Source organism: Lampris incognitus, chromosome 15 (assembly GCF_029633865.1).
Source record: "Lampris incognitus isolate fLamInc1 chromosome 15, fLamInc1.hap2, whole genome shotgun sequence".
Classification (NCBI taxonomy): domain Eukaryota; kingdom Metazoa; phylum Chordata; class Actinopteri; order Lampriformes; family Lampridae; genus Lampris; species Lampris incognitus.
The window spans coordinates 45,632,311-45,656,558 of record NC_079225.1 but is presented as its reverse complement, the minus strand read 5'-3'; the positions used below and the strand labels follow the sequence as shown (position 1 = coordinate 45,656,558).

At 43.9% G+C, this 24,248-nt stretch overlaps 1 protein-coding gene across 1 annotated transcript in view; it reads right to left on the bottom strand.

Annotated features, from left to right (window-relative positions):
- cd109 (CD109 molecule) overlaps window positions 1–24,248 on the bottom strand; it is a 57,218-nt gene that overhangs the window by 20,642 nt on the left and 12,328 nt on the right. The window contains exons 7-21 of the mRNA XM_056294239.1: window positions 22,997–23,090; window positions 22,111–22,252; window positions 21,889–21,998; window positions 15,587–15,868; window positions 14,345–14,446; window positions 12,927–13,100; window positions 12,634–12,786; window positions 11,826–11,915; window positions 10,529–10,598; window positions 10,305–10,422; window positions 9,397–9,514; window positions 8,737–8,850; window positions 7,102–7,320; window positions 4,810–4,951; window positions 1,661–1,837 (exon numbers count right to left, since the gene is read on the bottom strand). Of these exons, the coding sequence (XP_056150214.1) occupies window positions 1,661–1,837; window positions 4,810–4,951; window positions 7,102–7,320; window positions 8,737–8,850; window positions 9,397–9,514; window positions 10,305–10,422; window positions 10,529–10,598; window positions 11,826–11,915; window positions 12,634–12,786; window positions 12,927–13,100; window positions 14,345–14,446; window positions 15,587–15,868; window positions 21,889–21,998; window positions 22,111–22,252; window positions 22,997–23,090 (2,105 nt within the window). The remainder of the gene's footprint in view (window positions 1–1,660; window positions 1,838–4,809; window positions 4,952–7,101; window positions 7,321–8,736; window positions 8,851–9,396; window positions 9,515–10,304; window positions 10,423–10,528; window positions 10,599–11,825; window positions 11,916–12,633; window positions 12,787–12,926; window positions 13,101–14,344; window positions 14,447–15,586; window positions 15,869–21,888; window positions 21,999–22,110; window positions 22,253–22,996; window positions 23,091–24,248) is intronic.

Here is a 24,248-nt window from a genome sequence, read left to right as displayed (position 1 = left end):
GAAATAAGTAGGCTACTTTAACTGAGCTGGTGATCAGCTAACAGCATTCCACTGCTGCACGGTTTATGAGGGGCTGCATGTGCAACATGTCATTGAAAATTCATTTTCTGCATTCACACTTGGACTTCGTCCCTGTTGATCCTGGTGCAGTCAGTGACGAACACGGTGAAAGGTTTCACCAGGACATTGCGACCATGGAAAAGAGGCATCAGGGCAACTGGAATCCATCAATGCTGGCCGACTATTGTTGAACACTGACACGAGAGGCACCAGATGCTGAGCACAAATGAAAATCAGCTGCAGAACATTTTAAGCTCAGTTGAGCTAACACAACGTGTCAGCGTCATTATGCAATTAAACATGTTACATTCAATAAAAATTATTTGAAGTGATTTTCATTTTAAGTTATTTTAGTAATTCACCATTGCATTAAAAAGCATGCAAATGTTCAACAAATGTTTAATTTCACTCGATCCATCCGCCCATTATCCCAACCGCTTAGCCTGCTCTCAGGGCCGCAGGCATGCTGGAGCCTATCCCAGCAGTCATTGGGCAGCGGGCGGGGAGACACCCTGGACAGGCTGCTAGGCCATCACACTGGGCCGACGCCCACACACGCAGACACACACACACACACATTCATACCAAGGGGCAATTTAGTATGGCCGATTCACCTGACCTACATGTCTTGGTACCATGTGAGGAAACCGGAACATCCGGAAGAAACCCACACAGACACGGGGAGAACATGCAAACTCCACATACAGGACGACCCCCAAGGTTGGACTGTCCCGGGGCTCGAACCCAGGACCTTCTTGCTGTGAGCCAACTGCACTAACCACTGTGTCACCATGCCGCTAATTTCCCTCTATGATGGCCTGCCGGCCTGTCCAGGGTGTCTCCCCGCCTGCCGCCCGATGACTGCTGGGATAGGCTCCAGCATCCCCGCGACCCCGACTGGGATAAGCGGCTTGGATAATGGACGGATGGGTGGTTTAATAATATCTAAGATTAAATTGTATTCTTGAACTGAGAAATATACATTCTGAACAGCTTGCTAATCAACTTGTTAGCAGGCGACTGATAAGCATGACTGGTAGGAGTGATTTTAGCTTGTTGGCATTTCATTTGGCAGTTACTTGTGTAAGTTATTTCATTTTATGGTTGAAAATCCGGTCTCCTTTGGGATTGTTGTGCACATCACATTCACTCATGTTGGGCTCAGAGTGTCTGCTTGCCAAGACCAGGGGTAGTTTGGTAGAGGAGGTTTGCCATAGAAGAAGATGGCTGTGCATATTGCAGAAACATTGTTAAACTATAATCTAATTTTTAGGAATTTGCATTGACTCGCTAAAACATTGGTAAAGAACACTCGTTAATGCTGGACTAATGAGTGAAGATTATTAATGATTGTCTTCAGAGATGGAGTATTTCTCCTTGTTTGACAGGAGCTGCTAATAATCCCTGTAGACATCCAGCAATGGAGCTAAGCTAGGCTAAACTCGCTGTACAGCGTACCCTCCAGCTGCACACATGAAAACAGGTATCCGCCAGCTTGTCTGACTGTGTAAGTAGGACACACAGTAAAAACCCCGTGAACGCCCAACTGCCCCTTTAAACCTGGTGCGGTCACTGGTTCTGTGGCCAGTTCTCTTCCTACCTTTCAACATGTAGGACGTCGCTTTATCCACCAAGGCCTGGTCGGTCTGCCCGGAGGCACCGAGGTACTGGAGGACGTAGATGTTGGGTGCAAAGTGGATCATATTCTGTTCCCCACAGCCGTAGGGCATCTGGATCAGAGAGTCCAGGCCCGTGATGGACGGACCCAAGATGTCTCCTTTGATACCAAGAAAACCAGAGTATTAGGAATCAGGAACACTTTGTCATTTCATTTCGTGCATTTCCATACGTGAATTATATTATGCATATGTATAAATATATTGTGATATATACATATATATATATATATATATATATATATATATATATATATGTGTGTGTGTGTGTGTGTGTGTGTGTGTGTGTGTGTCTTTGGACTGTGGGAGGAAACCGGAACACCAGGAGGAAACCACGCAGACACGGGGAGAACATGCAAACATGCAGTACATAAATAAATAATATAGTATATATAATATAACAGTTGTTTTGACATTGTGTGACATGTGTGGAGGTGTGCGACTGTTCTTTCGCTCTCCTCATGTCACCGCTTCGGGTGTCTCGATATAAATGTAATCCATCATCATCGTTATTATTACTAGTATTATTGCTGCTCTTGTGTTTTGGAGAGGCTTGTAAGCCCCTGCGGGCTGGGCAGCCTTTGGTGGACGACAACTTGAGAAATAAAGGACGTACTTTAGCGGACAAGTCAGACAAGACGGGAGACGACAGTGAAGAGCGGTTAGAGCCCCCCCACACTATGGACCCGTCTTCCCGTTGAACGAAGACAAACCAAGTCTCTAGCTTCTTTTAAACCTCTTCTCAAAACGTTGCTTTTTATGAAAGCTTTCACGAATGGCGGATATCTGTTTTTATTTACACGGTTTTTATTTCTACTCTAATTTGGTCTTGTTCTTACTTTCGCCTTGTCTGGATTTATCCTTTTTTCTGTGTGGAGCACTTTGGAAGACTGTTTCAGGAAAGTGCTCTATAAATAAATCCTCATCGTTATTAGTAATGCAGAAGAGGGTCTTGTCCAGCATGTCCCCTGTGGGACGCGGTCCAGATCCTACAGAAGACACACGTCATGTTTTTATGTTCTACGTGGGCGTTTATTAGATGAGGGCTCTGAGCAGCGACATTATCCGTACAGCTGTGTCTCTGCGTCATGTGTTGACTAATCACATCCAGGGGCCTGACTGGACCTCTTGTGTGTGTCTCCGTCTCTGCTTGTGGTTATGTGGCAGTTGATGTCTCGAGTGTATCTCACGGCACTTCATTATGCTCTGCTGCAACACTTTTCTGCTGTGTGTGTGTGTGTGTGTGTGTGTGTGTGTGTGTGTACTGCAGCAGTTGTGTGCCATGCTGTGTGTACTGAAGTGGTGTTGTGCCGTGCTGTGTGTGTGTGTGTGTGTGTGTGTGTACTGCAGCAGTTTTGTGCCATGCTGTGTGTATGTGTGTGTGTGTGTACTGCAGCAGTTGTGTGCCGTGCTGTGTGTTGTGTGTGTGTGTGTGTGTGTGCACTGCAGCAGTTTTGTGCCGGGCTGTGTGTATGTTGTGTACTGCAGCAGTTTTGTGCCGTGCTGTGTGTTGTGTGTGTGTGCTGCAGCAGTTTTGTGCCGTGCTGTGTGTATGTTGTGTACTGCAGCAGTTTTGTGCCGTGCTGTGTGTTGTGTGTGTGTGCTGCAGCAGTTTTGTGCCGCGCTGTGTGTATATTGTGTACTGAAGCAGTTTTGTGCCGTGCTGTGTGTGTGTGTGTGTGTGTGTGTGTGTGTGTGTGTGTGTGTACTGGAGCAGTTATGTGCCATGCTGAGTGTGTGTGTGTGTGTGTGTGTGTGTGTGTGTGTGTGTGTGTGTGTGTACTGGAGCAGTTATGTGCCATGCTGAGTGTGTGTGTGTGTGTGTGTGTGTGTACTCGAGAAGCTTTGTGCCATGCTGAGTGTGTGTGTGTGTGTGTGTGTGTACTGGAGCAGTTTTGTGCCGTGCTCTGTGTGTGTGTGTGTGTGTGTGTGTGTGTGTGTGTGTGTGTGTGTACTGGAGCAGTTTTGTGCCATGCTGAGTGTGTGTGTGTGTGTGTGTGTGTACTGGAGCATTTTTGTGCCGTGCTGTGTGTGTGTGTGTACTGCAGTAGTTGTGTGCCATGCTGTGTGTATGTTGTGCACTGCAGCAGTTTTGTGCCGTGCTGTGTGTTGTGTGTGTGTCTACTGAAGCAGTTTTGTGCCGTGCTGTGTGTGTGTGTGTTGTGTGTGTGTGCTGAAGCAGTTTTGTGCCATGCTGTGTGTATGTTGTGTACTGGAGCAGTTTTGTGCCGTGCTGTGTGTATGTTGTGTACTGGAGCAGTTTTGTGCCATGCTGTGTGTATGTTGTGTACTGGAGCAGTTTTGTGCCATGCTGTGTGTATGTTGTGTACTGGAGCAGTTTTGTGCCGTGCTGTGTGTATGTTGTGTACTGGAGCAGTTTTGTGCCGTGCTGTGTGTGTGTGTGTACTGGAGCAGTTTTGTGCCGTGCTGTGTGTGTGTGTGTACTGGAGCAGTTTTGTGCTGTGCTGTGTGTTGTGTGTGTGTGCTGAAGCAGTTTTGTGCTATGCTGTGTGTTGTGTGTGTGTGCTGAAGCAGTTTTGTGCCGTGCTGTGTGTGTGTTGTGTGCTGAAGCAGTTTTGTGCCATGCTGTGTGTATGTTGTGTACTGGAGCAGTTTTGTGCCGTGCTGTGTGTGTGTGTGTGTGTGTGTGTGTGTGTGTGTACTGGAGCAGTTATGTGCCATGCTGAGTGTGTGTGTGTGTGTATGTTGTGTACTGGAGCAGTTTTGTGCCATGCTGTGTGTGTGGAACCAATGTGGGTGTTATAAAGTCATGCTGCAGAAGTTGCTGTTTTAGCAATTCATCATTTTATGACCTGACACGTACCGAATCGGTTCTGGTTCTGGACCCATTAAAATGTTTTGGTAGTGTCAGAAATATTGACAAGAAGCGGTTTCGCTTTGTGTTGCTTGGGATGTTTTACGGGGAACAGCCCAGGTGATGGCTGAGGTTAGAAAGAGCTGTAATGACAACATCTTGGCTGTAAAAGCGAGACTACGTGTTCCAGATCGGAGGGAATGTATTTTCCCTGGTGCCAGTTGGTGACTCAGAACTTTGCCGTGCGTGTTTACACACCGACTGCTGTCACTTTCGCTCTCTCGCTGCCCTCCACCACATCTGCCGGGAAGGTGAAAGTGATTTCTCTGGAGAGGGTTCTTTCAGAGGCAGCAAATTCCAACAGCAGAGAGGTCGAAAATGACTGTTCAAGTCCCTCCGGCTACAACAGGGATCAAACACAGATACACATTAACACAACTGAGGAAAACCACACTCCTGAACTTCACATCGAGAGCAGAGACATCTGGGTAAAAACGATGAGCTGCATCAGAGCATTACAAAATGTCGCATAGACAAAGTGTGTCATTTAATATTTGGACGATATAGAAATAAAAAAACAAAAAACAAAACAGGAAACTGTTTCTGAACCACATTCCTAGACATCTGACTATCATTTAAACTGAAGGTTTTCAAAGTGTGGGTAGCAGCAGGGGTCCCGGTGGGTCACGGGGTGTCCACAATAAACACTTTTTGTTTGGAGACAGAAAAATACAATCAAAGGTAAACATTTGACTGTCTCCCCAAATATCAGTAAAATAATGTTTAATGTTGACATGCCCTGTCTATGTCGTGTGATCAGTAGCAGGTCATGACTGAAAACTGTCTATGTCATGTGATAAGTAGTAGGTCATGACTGAAACTGTATATGTCATGTGATAAGTAGTAGGTCATGACTGAAACTGTATATGTCATGTGATAAGTAGTAGGTCATGACTGAAAACTGTCTATGTCATGTGATAAGTAGTAGGTCATGACTGAAACTGTATATGTCATGTGATCAGTAGTAGGTCATGACTGAAAACTGTCTATGTCATGTGATCAGTAGCAGGTCATGACTGAAAACTGTCTATGTCATGTGATCAGTAGCAGGTCTTGACTGAAAACTGTCTATGTCATGTGATAAGTAGTAGGTCATGACTGAAACTGTATATGTCATGTGATAAGTAGTAGGTCATGACTGAAAACTGTCTATGTCATGTGATAAGTAGTAGGTCATGACTGAAACTGTATATGTCATGTGATCAGTAGTAGGTCATGACTGAAAACTGTGTGTCATGTGATCAGTAGCAGGTCATGACTGAAAACTGTCTATGTCATGTGATCAGTAGTAGGTCATGACTGAAAACTGTCTATGTCATGTGATCAGTAGTAGGTCATGACTGAAAATTGTATGTCATGTGATCAGTAATAGGTCATGACTGAAAACTGTCTATGTCATGTGATCAGTAGTAGGTCATGACTGAAAACTGTATATGTCATGTGATCAGTAGTAGGTCATGACTGAAAACTGTCTATGTCATGTGATCAGTAATAGGTCATGACTGAAAACTGTCTATGTCATGTGATCAGTAGTAGGTCATGACTGAAAACTGTCTATGTCATGTGATCAGTAGTAGGTCATCACTGAAAACTGTATGTCATGTGATCAGTAGTAGGTCATGACTGAAAACTGTCTATGTCATGTGATCAGTAGTAGGTCATGACTGAAAACTGTCATGTGATCAGTAGTAGGTCATGACTGAAAACTGTCTATGTCATGTGATCAGTAGTAGGTCATGACTGAAAACTGTGTCATGTGATCAGTAGTAGGTCATGACTGAAAACTGTCTATGTCATGTGATCAGTAGTAGGTCATGACTGAAAACTGTCTATGTCATGTGATCAGTAGTAGGTCATGACTGAAAACTGTATGTCATGTGATCAGTAGTAGGTCATGACTGAAAACTGTCTATGTCATGTGATCAGTAGTAGGTCATGACTGAAAACTGTCATGTGATCAGTAGTAGGTCATGACTGAAAACTGTCTATGTCATGTGATCAGTAGCAGGTCATGACTGAAAACTGTGTCATGTGATCAGTAGTAGGTCATGACTGAAAACTGTCTATGTCATGTGATCAGTAGTAGGTCATGACTGAAAACTGTCTATGTCATGTGATCAGTAGTAGGTCATCACTGAAAACTGTCTATGTCATGTGATCAGTAGTAGGTAATGACTGAAAACTGACCATGGCAATACTGAATTGATGAACAACATAGAGAGGATGGTTAATTACCTCGCTTTTTGACAGAAGATTAGAATTTACTGTGAATTTTTCTGTACAAATATCTGTTGGATCCCAAGTCAAACAGCATGGCCACATGAGTCATGGTGTGAAAATGTTTGGGAACCAGTGCTTTAAAAATCTCGATCGGAACAACTTCATCGTCTCTTTTAGTCTAACATGTCTTATTCTGAAACAAACAAACTCTTTTCGTTCAAACTGTGTACATCTGATTGTGTGACATTCTCTGTAGGATGTGCACAGCACCTTAACCAGAACCATCTTGCGGATGGCGTCCGAGGCCACAGACGAAATGGCTTTGACGGAGACGGGGATCTCTCCGAGGACCAGGGGCTTGATGGGAACTAGGACGGAGGCCCCGCTGTCGCGACCCACAGACAGCCGGCGTACGCTGGCCATGGAGAGCTCCTCATTGTCCGGGAAGACAAACTCAAACGTTTCACTCTCGGCAACAATCACCATGACCTGACAACAGACAGCATGAAAGAGGAGATGAGGAACCCGCCCAGATCGCGTAATGGGAGTCTGAAAAGACGCAGAATGCAGCAGGAGACCAGCGGACAATGGCTTCTTTTTTGTTCACCTGGATATCACAAATATCCTTTGTTTCAAAAGCACAAGAGTCATAACCCTCTATAGAGCCTCTGCAGAACCTCTGTAGAAGCCAAAGAGATGTTTATCATAAACCAGGGTACTCTGGACATTTTTTGTCATGGTATAAAGATAGGAGGCGATGAGTAAGATGCTGCAAACTGCTGAAGTTATTCTGAATTATCACTAACAGTGATAATCCATCCATCCATCCATCCATTATCCAAACCGCGTATCCTGCTCTCAGGGTCACGGGGATGCTGGAGCCTATCCCAGCAGTCATTGGGCGGCAGGCGGGGAGACACCCTGGACAGGCCACATGGCCATCACACACACACACACACACACACAAATTCACACCTAGGGACAATTTAGTACGGCCGATTCACCTGACCTCCATGTCTTTGGACTGTGGGAGGAAACCGGAGCCCCCGGAGGAAACCCACACAGACACGGGGAGAACATGCAAACTCCACACAGAGGACGACCCGGGACGACCCCCAAGGATGGACTACCCTGGGGCTCGAACCCAGGACCTTCTTGCTGGGAGGCGACCGCGCTAACCACTGCGCCACCATGCCGCCCACAGCTTTCTAATCTGAGACAGAAATCACAGACTTTATTATTAGTTTGGGGTCAGACTGTGTGGTGTTCCAGGTGCAGTTTGGAGTTCGTCATCTACTCAATGAAACCTGAACAGAGGACCTGAACTCATGCCTTCGGGTTTGTGGATGAACTCAATGATCACTCGGCTGTCCAGGATACAAGAACTAAAGTTATAAATACAGAGATCATGGCGTAACAGAGGTACTCTGGGATGAGAAGGGGTTTAACAGTGAGGTCAAGATTATATTATGAGTGAGAATAAAGTGTCAGATGCAGCTAAGGACCTATGCTTGAGTTACATTTTAAAAATTTGGGTTACTAAAGTGGGAAGTAAATGGAGTTTGCATGTTCTCCATGTGTCTGCGTGGGTTTCCTCTGGGTGCTTCGGCTTCCTTCCACCTGACCTACATGTCCAAAGACATGTAGGTCAGGTGAATCGGCTGTACTAAATTGTTCCTAGGTGTGAATGTGTGTGTCGGTCCTGTGATGGCCCGGCAGCCTGTCCAGGGTGTCTCCCCGCCTGCTGCCCAATGACTGCTGGGATAGGCTCCAGCATCCCCGCAACCCTGATAGCGGGATAAGTGGTTTGGATAATGAATGAGTGAATGACTATCTTGCAAATTTAGCCAGGTTCAGCAGGTTTTGCTGATAGATGGATGTGACGTGTGAAGGTGTCAGACTCACCTCCAGGTCATGTGGGAGGTAGTTGAATAGAGAGACTTCCAGGACCAGCTCCTCTCCACGGATAATGTAGGCCGGCAGATTCAGAGACAGGAAAAAATCCTGGTATACTATCAACTGAGGACACAGTAAGAATAATAAAAACATGGAAACTAACAGTCAGCACTGGTGTTAATGGTACTAGCTAGTAAGCCTGCTGCTAATATTTCTGCAACTACTGTAGTCGATAGCCACAACGACAACAACTGCCATTTTGAAACAAACAATAGTAGAAAAAATATGTTTATTAGAAACAATAAAAAAGTATTTGATAAAAATAAAAGTTAACATAAATTGTGCTGTGGCAGGCTGGGCTTGGTTTGTGTACTGGTTTGGTGGCAGGTAGACTCTCTCATGGCTCATCTGGTCGTTGAGGAACAACTGTTCATAATGAACTGCCATGTTTTTGGATGTAGGAAAGCCTTGAGACTCCATGACATGAGTGTATCTCTGGGATTTGGAGTGGACACCACTGCGGTCACTAAAAATCACCATGTCTGTTAGTCAAACAAACAAATGATCTTCAGGATTGTAACTTTGAGCATCTTTGAGCCTGATGACTGAGTAATACATCCTATGCACCTTGTTTTCTAAAGTTATTCAGCAGTAATGTGGAATGGTTACCTCCACAGGTGTCTCTAAGATCCCCAGGCCCAGGTTCTGAGACATAACGAAGGCTGTGGCGGTCCAGGTTGTGATGCTGTCCGGCACTGTCAGCGTCATCTCTGCTGTGGTTGAATCACTGTGAGGATAACAACGTGAAAATAAGACACTACAAAGTGGATACATATGAGATGTACGGGACATCTAACGTGGAAGCACATCATTGACTCACTCACACTACAGAGCTGATACTGTTTGACTTCAGATATTTCTCTCCACTTTAAACAACTATAAAAGAATGTTGTTAATTACTTATGGCCTGTTTGGCAGTTTTAAGGTTGCCGTGAAAGATGGCGTCATTAGCATATGGCGAGACTCCTCGCTGTCAGGTGAAAAGAAGCGGCTGGCGACTCCACATGTATAGGAGGAGATATGTGGTAGTCTGCAGCCCTCTCCAGATCAGCAGAGGCGGTGGAGCAGCGACCGGGACGGCTCAGAGGAGTGGGGTAATTAGATGGGGTGGGGGGGCATGAGCTAAACAGATTCCTGCAGGGCTCCTTGGCTGCTACGAGTTTCCACTGCAGCCAATGACACTCGGCTAGCCAAACCTGGTGAGTTTAATCACCATCGTTTGAAGGCGTCTTTGACTCATTGGAAATCACCTGCTTACCATGAGAATGTACCTTGGTCTTGGAGGAAAGAAATGGTGAATAAGTGTGCCAATGATGCTAACACGATTACCAAAACGTATCAACACAAGTCTCAGGGGTAAAGAGGCTGGCTAAGTATCAATAGGAGTTAGCCTCATGACTAGAAACACCCCACGTCACACATCTAACCACCTGCTGAGGGAGAAAATTACAGGATAAATCCTATTCAGAGTAAAAATGCTCCGGCAGAAAATGTTTACTGTGTCATTGGTCTTTCACCCTGTGTGAGATTCCAGCCACAGCCAGGTCTCTGGAAAACTCCTGCGTTCCCGTGGCTCCCGACCGTCCTCCATGTATGAACCGTAATCCTGGTCAAAAACGTGTATTCCCTCCCCTGCTGTGGGGAACATGACCGTTAGTGATATAAGCCCTTCATAGCCGAGTCCGGTGGTCGGTGAGAGTCACGGGTACTTTGATTTGTTTCAGTTCTTAAAAAAACTTACGTAATTCAGGCCTCGGTCGGTTGTCCATCATATGTAAATTCGCGTCAGTCAACACCTCGAGGCCACACATCTGGGCAAAAACACAGCACACATGAAAAGTAGAAGCATTTACAGTCACATTTTGGGCAGTCGGCTGGCGCTTTGACCCTGAAGGGCTTACGACGATGTAAAAGTGGAATACGCTTTAATCCCTCCATCACCAACGTTATGAGTGATCAACAGCGAGGATGCCATTTGTACGATCAATGAGTCCAAACAAACTACTGAACAAAATAACCTGTACTTCAGGTAAAGTCATGCGCTTTATAATAAAGCATAATAGTTGTAATAGTTAAAAAGTTACATGATAATAATAAATATATAAAATAATAAACAATAATAAGTAATAATAACAACAATAAGTAATAATAAGTAATTTAATAATAATGGGAGCAGCCGTAAGTAGTAGTAGATATAATAGTTAAATATTGTGAAAGAAAATTGGAACGAAACATGAAGTTATCGTTTATTCATGGTGTACTTGATTCTCTAGACCACGTTGGTCAAATCTGCTTTAGAGAAGGGTCTTGTGGATCCTCCAGAAAGGAGTAAGGAATGTCCAAGGGGGGGGATGGGGAGCGGTTTTCTCATCTGTTCAACTCTTACTATGTCCTGTTATTATGGTACCAAGAGCTGCCATGAGATAAATCATACGGGGAGCTCACCCAGAGTCTATGTCTTACTTAAATCACAGTCCCTTGTAATCCTATACGGCCCCTTAGCTGGAGATGACCAGACATTTAACAAACCTACGGTATTAGGTATAGGAAATGCATATTCACTTGTTGGCTGAATCTGACCGATGTACAGAGGTTTCTTGGCTTGTAAAGGTATGTAAGAAAGACAACGCCTTTATTCAGTGACAGATGCAGGGCGGTGGCCCAAGGTGGTCTGACTTGCATTTCTCCTATTGTATCATACTATTTGTCTTTTCTCGCCCTGTATTGTGCAATAGTAATTGTATTTCATCATCAACCATCGTTTCGTGTAATTATTTCATAGTCCAGAGTGTTTGTGACTATTTTATATATATATATATATATATATATCCTAGAAACAGCTAAGATACTGCACAGAGTCCTCAAACTCCCAGGCCTTTGGTCGAAGACCCGAGCTTGAGGAAGAGACAACCCACCCGCAAAGGGGTGAGAGGGATCTGTACAAATACTCTCTTATCCCAACAAGTAAACACGTATATGATACGACACGTTTGCGATACAATCGACATGTCTAATATGACCCCAGAGGACAATGCTACCGTGAAGATGGAGTATGGATCTCCAGTTCTCATCCCAGCGGGGGAGAGGTCCGCCTTGTCGAAGCTGTACTGCTCCATCTCCTCCAGCACCTGTGGAAAAAACAAAAGCCAACATCCTCAGATGCCGCTAATGTTACAACCCACACAGGCAAACAAAGCTTTTGACCAAAAAAAAAGGGAGGCTCCTGTTGTTAAAACCTGACGGGTAAGTCGGGAAGAGACAGCTCACGGCGCCTCACTGTAAATCTAGTCGAAACCGGGTGGGTTCAGCAGATTGGGTTTCATAGGTGCAGCCGTGAGGGTTATCGTATCAAGAACACTACGACCTCAGGTGAGAAAGACCCGAACAAGTCAAGGATGTTTCAACCATTCGCGCAATACAGAAATGAAACGGTTTTGCTGACGGTGCTCGTAAGTTGCATAAAACTGATAGTTCCTAATCTGGCGCACTGAAACCCAACAGTTCTGTCGGGTTTCTGTTCCACCAGGTAGTTCATTACATTCATTTGTGCCGGGTCTCAAAACATCCCGACTGGATCGGTGGATGCCTGGCAGAATCGAAAACCAGCAAGAAAACAACAGTGCAGCCATCTTTCCAACCCTAATCACAGTCGTCAGTCTTTCCATCATGACAACCCATTCAGCAGCAGAAAACTGACAGCGCTATGTCGTGCATCTTCCATTCAGCAGTACACGGATATGCTGGTACATGTGTACTACGTACATCTGCATGTCACCCGCAAATCACCCCAAAAAAATGTTCGGTTGACGGCAGCGCCGGCGGCTGTGAGGTGGTGGTCTTTCTCACCGTTTCAGTGGTGATGTCATTGTGCGGTTTGGACCCGCGAGCGGCCTTGTCCACCACCAGGATCCCCACCAGAGAGCCAGGCTCTGCCACCGAGACACTCAGAGAGACCTTGTCAGCTGGTCTCACCCTTTCCTCGCTCCATTTCAGAGATACCTGCACAGAAACCATACATCATTATACACAATCTAGCTATCAATCTGTTTATCTATCTACCCAAAAAGACGCCATACACCATTAAACACTGTTTCAAGTGTGTAACAGAGTTGTACTCAGCATAGCATAAAGACAAGCACCTGGTTCTTCAGGGCTTGGGTGATGTGCAGCTGTAATGCGTCATTGACAACCTCTCCACCCGGCTGTACACAGTAGACTATAATACAGGCCAGAGGCGCCCATGACTCCTCCGGGACCAGAGCTAGAGGTGCAGAACCTTTACCAGCAGATACGATCTGACCCCTGGACTTCACCTACGCACAGACATGCAACAACATGGCTGTCAAGACATGAGGACATGAAGCAAGCAGGGTGATAGACTAGAACAGGGATATCTGTGGCTGCAACGCCGTCATGTGTGTAGCGATTACCAACCCACCATCACACCAGCCGACTCCACGGACAAACCCACCAGACAGAGGACGACAAATTGGTCAAATGAAAAAGTGTTGTGCTGGTACGAAGTGTGCCATACAAGATGACCGAGCATCACTGCGCTAAAATGTTGCTGAGACCTGAGATCCAGAGATGCTTCATGGCTACACAAGCCATCTTCCTCCCACTAAAATATCCTTTTACTCCTCTGCTCATTTTCATGGCAGTGAAAAAAAATCTCCTTTCAACTCTTGACTGTTTTCTCGCCACCTCACACACCTCTGACAGGGTGTGTGTGTGTGTGTGTGTGTGTGTGTGTGTGTGTGTGTGTGTGTGTGTGTATTGCGCGGATTCTCTTTATGTCACATTACTTTGTATTCTGGTACTGTATACTGAATATGTGTGAGTACTTAGCACCTTAGCAGCCTGAATTTCCCCGCTCGGGTTGATGAAATATGATTTGACCTCCTTGCTATTTGTTGCTTTCGAGTGTTATTATGAATCAAGCCATTAAGTTTATTCTAGCGTTGCCCTCATTGTAAGTTGAGTCACAGTGGTTGACACTTTGTATTAGCAAAACAACTCAAATGTTAACTAATAAAGCATGAAAGAGTGACATGAAAAAGGTTGAAACGGGATCTCTGACTGACGTATTGAGGTACTTACCATGAAGTGAAGCTCCAACATTTGAAAACTGCTGTGAATTTGCAAAAGGAGCGGAACACCAACCTTATGGGAAAGGAAGCTTATGTCACTTGATACGAATTCATCAAACTTAGAACTGAAATTGTATCCAAGTTACTTAAAGTGTTTCTCTATTTGTATCAAGATGTGTGTGAGGTGTACATTTCAGAACCTTATATATTCTATACTGTATGTAAAAGTAACAGAAATCTTGAGAAAAGTATGCATTGCATTTGTCTGGGTTAGGAGGTAAGTTTAGGCGTTATACCGCCCAGTGTATACTTTGGGTGGAATTTAAATTTAAAGGAAAATGCAGATTACAGCATGATTCTGTTATTTATATATGTGCTCATCTGAATGTACAGCATCCGATCCGACAATCAAGATTTCCCGAGAGGGACGAAACAAGGCCATCTGCCTTGACGTTCCCTCGTTTTACCTGTGGAGGGTGCTGCGGTGTCTGAATCTGCAGGTAAGACTGGCTGGGCGATGAGTAGCTGTTGTAGAGCTGCAGCGTCTGTTCGCCATCCTCAAAAGAAGCCTGAGAGAAATGAGCAGATAAAAGTTAAGATACCCGTACATGTAAACGACAGAAATAAGTAATAAAAACAGACAGAAATATTTTTGCAAAGCTTTTATCGTGTTCTTTTTTCCCTTTGTTGCTGATAAACAATTGATCCGATTAAAAGAAATTACAGTGACTTCGCTTGAAATGACTTGCTTGAATTCCCCCGGCTAATGGTGGAGCTCAACTCTTCTATTCAGATATTAATAGATGATAACGAACGGTCCGCGGTGGTGTAGCGGTCTAAGCATCGGCTTTGTGTCGATGCCGTCGCCCACTGGGGACTGGGGTTCGCGCCCCGGTCTCGTCAGATCCGACTATGGCCGGACTCGACGAAGCAGCGATCATTGGCAACGCTGTCTTCGGGAGGGGGGCGGAGTCGGCTTGTGTTCGTCACGTGAATGCGTCTCTGTGTGTGTCGGAAAAAGCAGTGGTTCGGCTTGGAGTCGCCTTGTCACGAAAGTGGCGAGGCGGTCTCCTTCGAGACTGCCGGCCGGAGAGATGCAGTTGGCGAACGCATACAGTGCGAGGGTGGGTGTTTGAATTAAAACAGGGATTGATTGGCCACTAAATTGGGAGAAAAAAGGGAAAAATCAGAAATAAATTTATTAAAAAAAAAAATAGATGATAACGATAATAAACATTATCAATATGAAACAGTGTACAATGCAGCTTAACAATAAAAAACCAGTCAAAAGAAACAACACACGAGAAGAATAAGAATGAGAACAGGGAAAGGAAGATTAAAATAAGCAACACACAGATAAAATTAAAAACTCAACAAGCAAACAGACATTACAAAAATGGCAATTAAAAACAGGTTGTAAGAGATTTAAGAAGTGATTTAAAAGACAAAAAGAGTAACCCCCACAGGAGCCCCAAAGGTCCTTTCACCCCCAGTTTGAAGTCTGGACAGACGGCAGCACCTTTGCCTTTTACACTTTGGTGTTCCACGTGGCTCCATTCTAGTTCCTCTGATGTTTTCAATTTATAGGTATGAGCAATCATTTGCCCCCCCCCCCCCTCTACCTATGTAGACGATACACTGCTTTGCAAAGCAGAAAACAACAAAAGAAATAGATGCTAAACAATCTGACTTTTTCATTAATTCCTTACATCGATAATGAGGCTTTCAATTTCATCGTAGAGCTGAATGAAAATGGGGATGACTCCATCTGCGGGAACAGGTAACAACATTTCCTGGACAAGCATCTGCTCCTCTTTTGGGGCAGTAGTGCTGTAAGGCTCTGACATGTTGCCCATACGAGGCAACAGTCCTCCTGACTCATCCCATCTCCAACTCCATACACTTCGCTTGCGTTGCATCACTATAACTGTCGCCATCTTTCCTTGGTCGTCCGCAGTCAGCGGGTGGCCATCATATGTGAATATTTTCAGCTGTAAAATAAAAAAATATTATGAAATGCAGTATCAATATGTAATGTAGTTTAGACAACTATAGATCACTATTTGTCTTTTTATCACTGTACCCTTATATTATACATCATGATATATGATGTAATATCATACATAATATATCACTTAATATCATACATATGGTTGTTTGTTGTCTGTGTACCATGTGTATCCATATGTACTGTGGTACTATGTTAGTCTGTCAGAGGTACTGTTGTCTGTGTACCATGTGTATCAGTATATACTGTGGTACTATGTTAGTCTGTTAGAGGTATTGTTGTCTGTGTACCATGTGTATCAGTATGTACTGTGGTACTATGTTACTCTGTTAGAGGTACTGTTGTCTGTGTACCATGTGTATCCGTATGTACTGTGGTACTATGTTAGTCTGTTAGAGGTACTGTTGTCTGTGTACCATGTGTATCATATGTGCTGTGGTACTATGTTAGTCTGTTAGAGGTATTGTTGTCTGTGTACCATGTGTATCCGTATGTACTGTGGTACTATTTTAGTCTGTTAGAGGTACTGTTGTCTGTATACCATGTGTATCAGTATATACTGTGGCACTATGTTAGTCTGTTAGAGGTACTGTTGTCTGTGTACCATGTGTATCAGTATATACTGTGGTACTATGTTAGTCTGTCAGAGGTACTGTTGTCTGTGTACCATGCGTATCAGTATATACTGTGGTACTATGTTAGTCTGTTAGAGGTATTGTTGTCTGTGTACCATCAGTATGTACTTTGGTACTATGTTAGTCTGTTAGAGGTATTGTTGTCTGTGTACCACGTGTATTCGTATGTACTGTGGCACTATGTTAGTCTGTTAGAGGTACTGTTGTCTGTGTACCATGTGTATCAGTATGTACTGTGGTACTATGTTAGTCTGTTAGAGGTATTGTTGTCTGTGTACCATGTGTATAAGTATATACTGTGGTACTATGTTAGTCTATTAGAGGTATTGTTGTCTGTGTACCATGTGTATTCATATGTACTGTGGTACTATGTTAGTCTGTTAGAGGTATTGTTGTCTGTGTACCATGTGTATCAGTATGTACTGTGGTACTATGTTAGTACTGTTAGAGGTATTGTTGTCTGTGTACCATGTGTATCAGTATGTACTGTGGTACTATGTTAGTACTGTTAGAGGTACTGTTGTCTGTGTACCATGTGTATCAGTATATACTGTGGTACTATGTTACTCTGTTAGAGGTACTGTTGTCTGTGTGCCATGTGTATTATATGTGCTGTGGTACTAAGTTAATACTGTTCGAGGTACTGTTGTCTGTGTACCATCAGTATGTATTGTGGCACTATGTTAGTCTGTTAGAGGTACTGTTGTCTGGGTACCACGTGTATCAGTATGTCCTGTGGTACTATGTTAGTACTGTTAGAGGTACTGTTGTTTGCGTACCACGTGTATCAGTATGTCCTGTGGTACTATGTTAGTACTGTTAGAGGTACTGTTGTCTGCGTACCACGTGTATCAGTATGTCCTGTGGTACTATGTTAGTCTATTAGAGGCACTGTTGTCTGTGTGCCATGTGTATTATATGTGCTGTGGTACTATGTTAGTACTGTTCGAAGTACTGTTGTCTGTGTACCATCAGTATGTACTGTGGTACTATGTCAGTCTGTTAGAGGTACTGTTGTCTGCGTACCATGTGTATCAGTATGTCCTGTGGTACTATGTCAGTCTGTTAGAGGTACTGTTGTCTGCGTACCATGTGTACCAGTATGTCCTGTGGTACTATGTTAGTCTATTAGAGGTACTGTTGTCTCAGTACCACGTGTATCAGTATGTCCTGTGGTACTATGTTAGTCTGTTAGAGGTATTGTTGTCTGTGTACCATCAGTATGTATTGTGGTACTATGTTAGTCTGTTAGAGGTACTGTTGTCTGCGTACCACGTGTATCAGTATGTCCTGTGGTACTATGTTAGTCTGTTAGAGGTATTGTTGTCTGTGTACCATGTGTATCAGTATGTACTGTGGTACTATGTTAGTCTGTTAGAGGTACTGTTGTCTGTGTACCACGTGTATCAGTATGTACTGTGGTACTATGTTAGTCTGTTAGAGGTATTGTTGTCTGTGTACCATGTGTATCAGTATGTACTGTGGTACTATGTTAGTCTATCAGAGGTACTGTTGTCTGTGTACCATGTGTATTCATATGTACTGTGGTACTATGTTAGTCTGTTAGAGGTACTGTTGTCTGTGTACCATGTGTATCAGTATGTACTGTGGTACTATGTTAGTCTGTTAGAGGTACTGTTGTCTGTGTACCATGTGTATCAGTATGTACTGTGGTACTATGTTACTCTGTTAGAAGTACTGTTGTCTGTGTGCCATGTGTATTATATGTGCTGTGGTACTACGTTAGTACTGTTCGAGGTACTGTTGTCTGTGTACCATCAGTATGTATTGTGGTACTATGTTAGTCTGTTAGAGGCACTGTTGTGTCTGTACCACGTCTGTCAGTGTGTATTGTAAATCTAAGCGTGTGAGTGTTTATTGTGTACATGTGAACTAGTATCACTTTCGAACACAAAGGTAAAACTCCTTGACACCCTGACACTGATCTGAGGCAGTTGGGGACATCGATATGCCTCCCTATTGTGTGTCTGGTTCCTCTGTAGGAAAGTGCGTTGAAAAGAAGTTCTACTCAGTCCTGATTTTCATCCGATTCCAGGATTAAAAACAGAACCAGAATCTGTTTTATCTGCGGAGTAATTTTACACAGCAGTGAAGTGTGACATGCTGGGCTGTTCACACGGGACACAAACCGAGGCAGATGAATGGGGAGTATGGAGGTGAAGCGGGAAAGATAAATTAGAGAATATGGTAGGAACGATTAGAAAAAAGAAGTTTAGCTCTTTGTACTTTCAGTGCACCCATTTCAAACTAAATATAAAGCAAGTTTACTTTTATTTTACTTTTCTTGTGTATTTGCAAAAGTTAAACCTGAGAAAAGTATAAGTAAACTTTACTTGTACACTTGTTGAATTGTTTACACTTTTGCAATAGACAGGGAAAATAATAAAGGCTGATAGTTGTACTTTCAATAACAAATATTTTTTTACACTTTGAAAATTAGAGTAGTTTCCCTCCAAATAACACTTGTTTGTGCTTTTGTATGCTAGTATAGTCTGCAGTTGGGATTACAATGTTTGATACTTAAATGTATTTAAAAATAAAATTAACACTTGAAGTACAACATCGTTTAATTCGGGCGTTAAGTATCCAGATAACACTGGTCAACACAATTTTTCTTGCATGGGTTTTTCAACGGATTCTAGCTCACTTTTGGGTGCTGAATCTAAATCTGGCATTAGTTTTTGCCTATCACATCAGGTTTTTGAACTATGAAAAATCATTATTTTTGAGAAAACAGCAATTTTACACTCGGAAGTTAAAAAAACACTGTTGCATTAGAAGATGGATAGATGCAAAAATGATTACAATGAATAAATAAACACTCAGCCTAGCATGAAATTACTTAGGAGATGAATAGGGGTCATTTTTATCCCCACCAAGATTGCCAGACTAGGTCAACTTTTGTAAAGTCCTGAATAAGGAGCATATACACTACCGTTCAAAAGTTTGGGATCACATTGAAATGTCCATATTTTTTAAGGAAAAGCACTGTACTTTTCAATGAAGATAACTTTAAACTAGTCTTAACTTTAAAGAAATACACTCTATACATTGCTAATGTGGTAAATGACTATTCTAGCTGCAAATGTCTGGTTTTTGGTGCAATATCTACATAGGTGTATAGAGGCCCATTTCAAGCAACTATCACTCCAGTGTTCTAATGGTACAATGTGTTTGCTCATTGGCTCAGAAGGCTAATTGATGATTAGAAAACCCTTGTGCAATCATGTTCACACATCTGAAAACAGTTTAGCTCGTTACAGAAGCTACAAAACTGACCTTCCTTTGAGCAGATTGAGTTTCTGGAGCATCACATTTGTGGGGTCAATTAAACGCTCAAAATGGCCAGAAAAAGAGAACTTTCATCTGAAACTCGACAGTCTATTCTTGTTCTTAGAAATGAAGGCTATTCCATGCGAGAAATTGCTAAGAAATTGAAGATTTCCTACACCGGTGTGTACTACTCCCTTCAGAGGACAGCACAAACAGGCTCTAACCAGAGTAGAAAAAGAAGTGGGAGGCCGCGTTGCACAACTGAGCAAGAAGATAAGTACATTAGAGTCTCTAGTTTGAGAAACAGACGCCTCACAGGTCCCCAACTGGCATCTTCATTAAATAGTACCCGCAAAACACCAGTGTCAACATCTACAGTGAAGAGGCGGCTGCGGGATTCTGGGCTTCAGGGCAGAGTGGCAAAGAAAAAGCCATATCTGAGACTGACCAATAAAAGAAAAAGATTAAGATGGGCAAAAGAACACAGACATTGGACAGAGGAAGACTGGAAAAAAGTGTTGTGGACGGATGAATCCAAGTTTGAGGTGTTTGGATCACAAAGAAGAACGTTTGTGAGACGCAGAACAAATGAAAAGATGCTGGAAGAATGCCTGACGCCATCTGTTAAGCATGGTGGAGGTAATGTGATGGTCTGGGGTTGCTTTGGTGCTGGTAAGGTGGGAGATTTGTACAGGGTAAAAGGGATTCTGAATAAGGAAGGCTATCACTCCATTTTGCAACGCCATGCCATACCCAGTGGACAGCGCTTGATTGGAGCCAATTTCATCCTACAACAGGACAATGACCCTAAACACACCTCCAAATTGTGCAAGAACTATTTAGAGCAGAAGCAGGCAGCTGGTATTCTATCGGTAATGGAGTGGCCAGCGCAGTCACCAGATCTGAACCCCATTGAGCTGTTGTGGGAGCAGCTTGACCGTATGGTACGCAAGAAGTGCCCATCCAACCAATCCAACTTGTGGGAGCTGCTTCTGGAAGCGTGGGGTGCAATTTCTCCAGATTACCTCAACAAATTAACAGCTAGAATGCCAAAGGTCTGCAATGCTGTAATTGCTGCAAATGGAGGATTCTTTGACGAAAGCAAAGTTTGATGTAAAAAAAATCTTATTTCAAATACAAATCATTATTTCTAACCTTGTCAATGTCTTGACTCTATTTTCTATTCATTTCACAACATATGGTGGTGAATAAGTGTGACTTTTCATGGAAAACACAAAATTGTTTGGGTGATCCCAAACTTTTGAACGGTAGTGTAGATAGCACGAAAACTTGATGTGACAGAGCAAATCTGAGCTCAGGTTTGGATTCAGCAGCCCAACATTAGCCAGAAACAGTTTCCAAAGTCCATGCAAGAAAAAAAAACTATATTTTTGTAGACCAGTGTAATCAATTAAAAGGTGATAACTGGGTAGAAATGGCTTTGCTTGACTTTTTGACTCAACTCTGAGATTCTGTTACATTGTGAAGTTTTACATTCAATAATTTGGCCTCATTCATTCTTAAAATCTTAAAATTTTCAAAAAGCGCGGACAGTAACATGAGATAATCCCACTGGAGATCATTTTACTGGCTTTAGGTGCAGCTTAAACCAGAAGCCGATCACTCCACTAACCAGCAGGAAACGACAATCAAACTAATCTTATAAGTTTTGTTTTTTTTTCTCCCCAATTGTATCCGGCCAATTACCCCACTCTTCTGAGCCGTCCCGGTCTCTGATCCACCCCCTCTGCTGATCCGGGGAGGGCTGCAGACTACCACATGCCTCCTCCCATACATGTGGAGTCACCAGCCGCTTCTTTTCACCTGACAGTGAGGAGTTTCACCAGGGGGATGCAGCGCTATTCCCCCCAGTTCTCCCTCGATCAGGCACCCCGACGGAATAGACCGCCACACTAGCCGGACGCCTCCACCAGTCTTTCAGTTTGATTCACTTTGGAAATGATCTCAGACTGACTGGTAGAGTTTTCCTCTCGTCTTAGAGAAGGTTGAAATAGTCAACACTACATGGACAGGTAGTGAAACAGATATTTATCACAGTGGAGTTTCCCTTTACCTCAGCAGTGAAATTCACAGAGGGCTTTAACACTGCGGGGTAGCCATCAAACTCCAGCCTGTACCGTCGCTTCGCCAGAGACACAGTGGCTGTGCTGTTATGCGTCACTCCTGAAAAAAAAAAGAATACAAAATGAATGTTAAATCACATACATACGTCTTGGGTAAATCATAAAGAAACGAAGCGCGCTAATGATCTTGTGAGATAAAGAAGGATTTTTACCTGTCAAATACTCTGTCACGTGAACCACGATAGTTAAAAACTCCTCGTTGCTGTAGCTTTCATAGTACAGGTAGTCCTCAGACTGGATGGACATCTCTTGGTAATTGGGAACATCAAACATGAAATCTGCAGTGCCGTCAATCTGTGCCAAAGCGGTAAAGATAATACAGATGTTTGGCGAACATGCACACATGGGATGATTATAAAGCAATACAACACACTGTTTCAAATATGCTGCAATTACTGATACAGGCAGGTGAACATACCACATTCACTGTATCAGAGATTTGAACCTGTACCAGTATCTTCTCAAAATTGAGGGTGGTCTTTTGAAACACATTTGCAGACACCAAATCAATACAGTACATGATTCTGAATAGTGCACATTTCCTTTTTTTTGGGGGGGGGGGCTTTTCTCCCCAATTGTACCTAGCCAATTAATCCACTCTTCCGAGCCGTCCCGGCCTCTGCTCCACCCCCTCTGCTGATCCGGGGAGGGCTGCAGACTACCACATGCCTCCTCCCATACATGTGGAGTCGCCAGCTGCTTCTTTTCACCTGACAGTGAGGAGTTTCACCAGGGGGACGTAGCGCGTGGGGGGATCACGCTGTTCCCCCCAATCTCCCCCCTCCCCACGAACAGGCGCCTCGACCGACCAGAAGAGGCGCTAGTGCAGTGACCAGGACGCATACCCACATCCAGCTTCCCACCCGCAGACACGGCCAATTGTGTCTGTAGGGACGCCCGACCAAGCCGGAGGTAACACGGGGATTCGAACCGGCGATCCCCGTGTTCGTAGGCAACAGAATAGACCGCCACGCTACCCGGATGCCCGAATAGAGTACATTTTCACTGTTGCAAAGGCCCTGGTAAAGGATGACGTACCTCTTTTCCGTCATCATACGCCACTTCAATGCCATGGAAATGGTGGAAGTAGGTTATATTCACGTGCCCCTGGACAGGTTTACCGTACATGTACCTGTGAAATCAGAAAACACAGGACTGCGATCATGACCTGTGAGGTTTTACCGTCACGACTAAATGTTCCATGTCATATCTGATGTCTTCAGCAACATCGTCAATACACAAACGTTACACAGAGGCCATGAAAGATACAAGAACATTAGATGTTTACTATATCCGAGATCTGCCAGCACTCAAGAAATACTCTTCACGTATCCAAATGTACGACACTACATAGCGGCTCATAAAAGGTAAGAAGTATGAACTAACTTTTGCCTGTTTTAAAAAGTTAGAGGTCAGACCGTGGTATGTTGACTCCTATCAACAAATATATATATGTATCTCCATCCATTATCCAAACCACTTCTCCTCCTTTCAGGGTCACGGGGATGCTGGAGCCTATCCCAGCAGTCATTAGGCGGCAGGCAGGCGGGGAGACACATATACATGTATGTATAAAGATAGATGTAGGCAAAAAAAAACTTTAATACATTTCAGTACAAGCTTGTTTCGTGCATCACGCACTCATTAGCTGCCAATGTGATTAAAACACACACACACACACACACACCAGGACACAGAAACTCCTTTCAATACACAGAGGGTTCCACCCAAAGTCCAGCAGCCTGAGACTGTAGGATAAGTGGAAAGATGGGGGCCGAGGGTTAGTGAGTGTCGGGGGCACTATCTAGGATGAAACAAGGAGCATCCACGAGTACATCAGAAAGAGGTCCCCCCCAGAACGAACCGCTGAATGAGTACCTCAGGCAGCAGAGGACGGACGGACGGTGGGGAGGAAGAAGAAGAGGAGGTGTCATGGAAGACCAAGCCCCTCCATGGGATGCACCATCGACACAGAAGATGTGGTTGATATGGAGAAATCCTACCAGTGGCTAGAAAAGGCGGGACTGAAGGACAGCACAGAGGCTCTGATCATAGCAGCACAAGAACAGGCACTCAGGACCAGATCGGTTGAGGCAGGGGTCTACCACACCAGACATGACCCAAGATGCAGAGTGTGCAAAGACGCCCCTGAGACAGTCCAGCACTTAACAGTAGAGTGTAAAATGCCAGCTGGGAAAGTGCACACTGAAAGGCATAACCAAGGGCATACCAAGGCCTTAAGGAAGAACTAGATTGGATGTGGAAGGTGAAATCCACAGTAGTCCCAGTG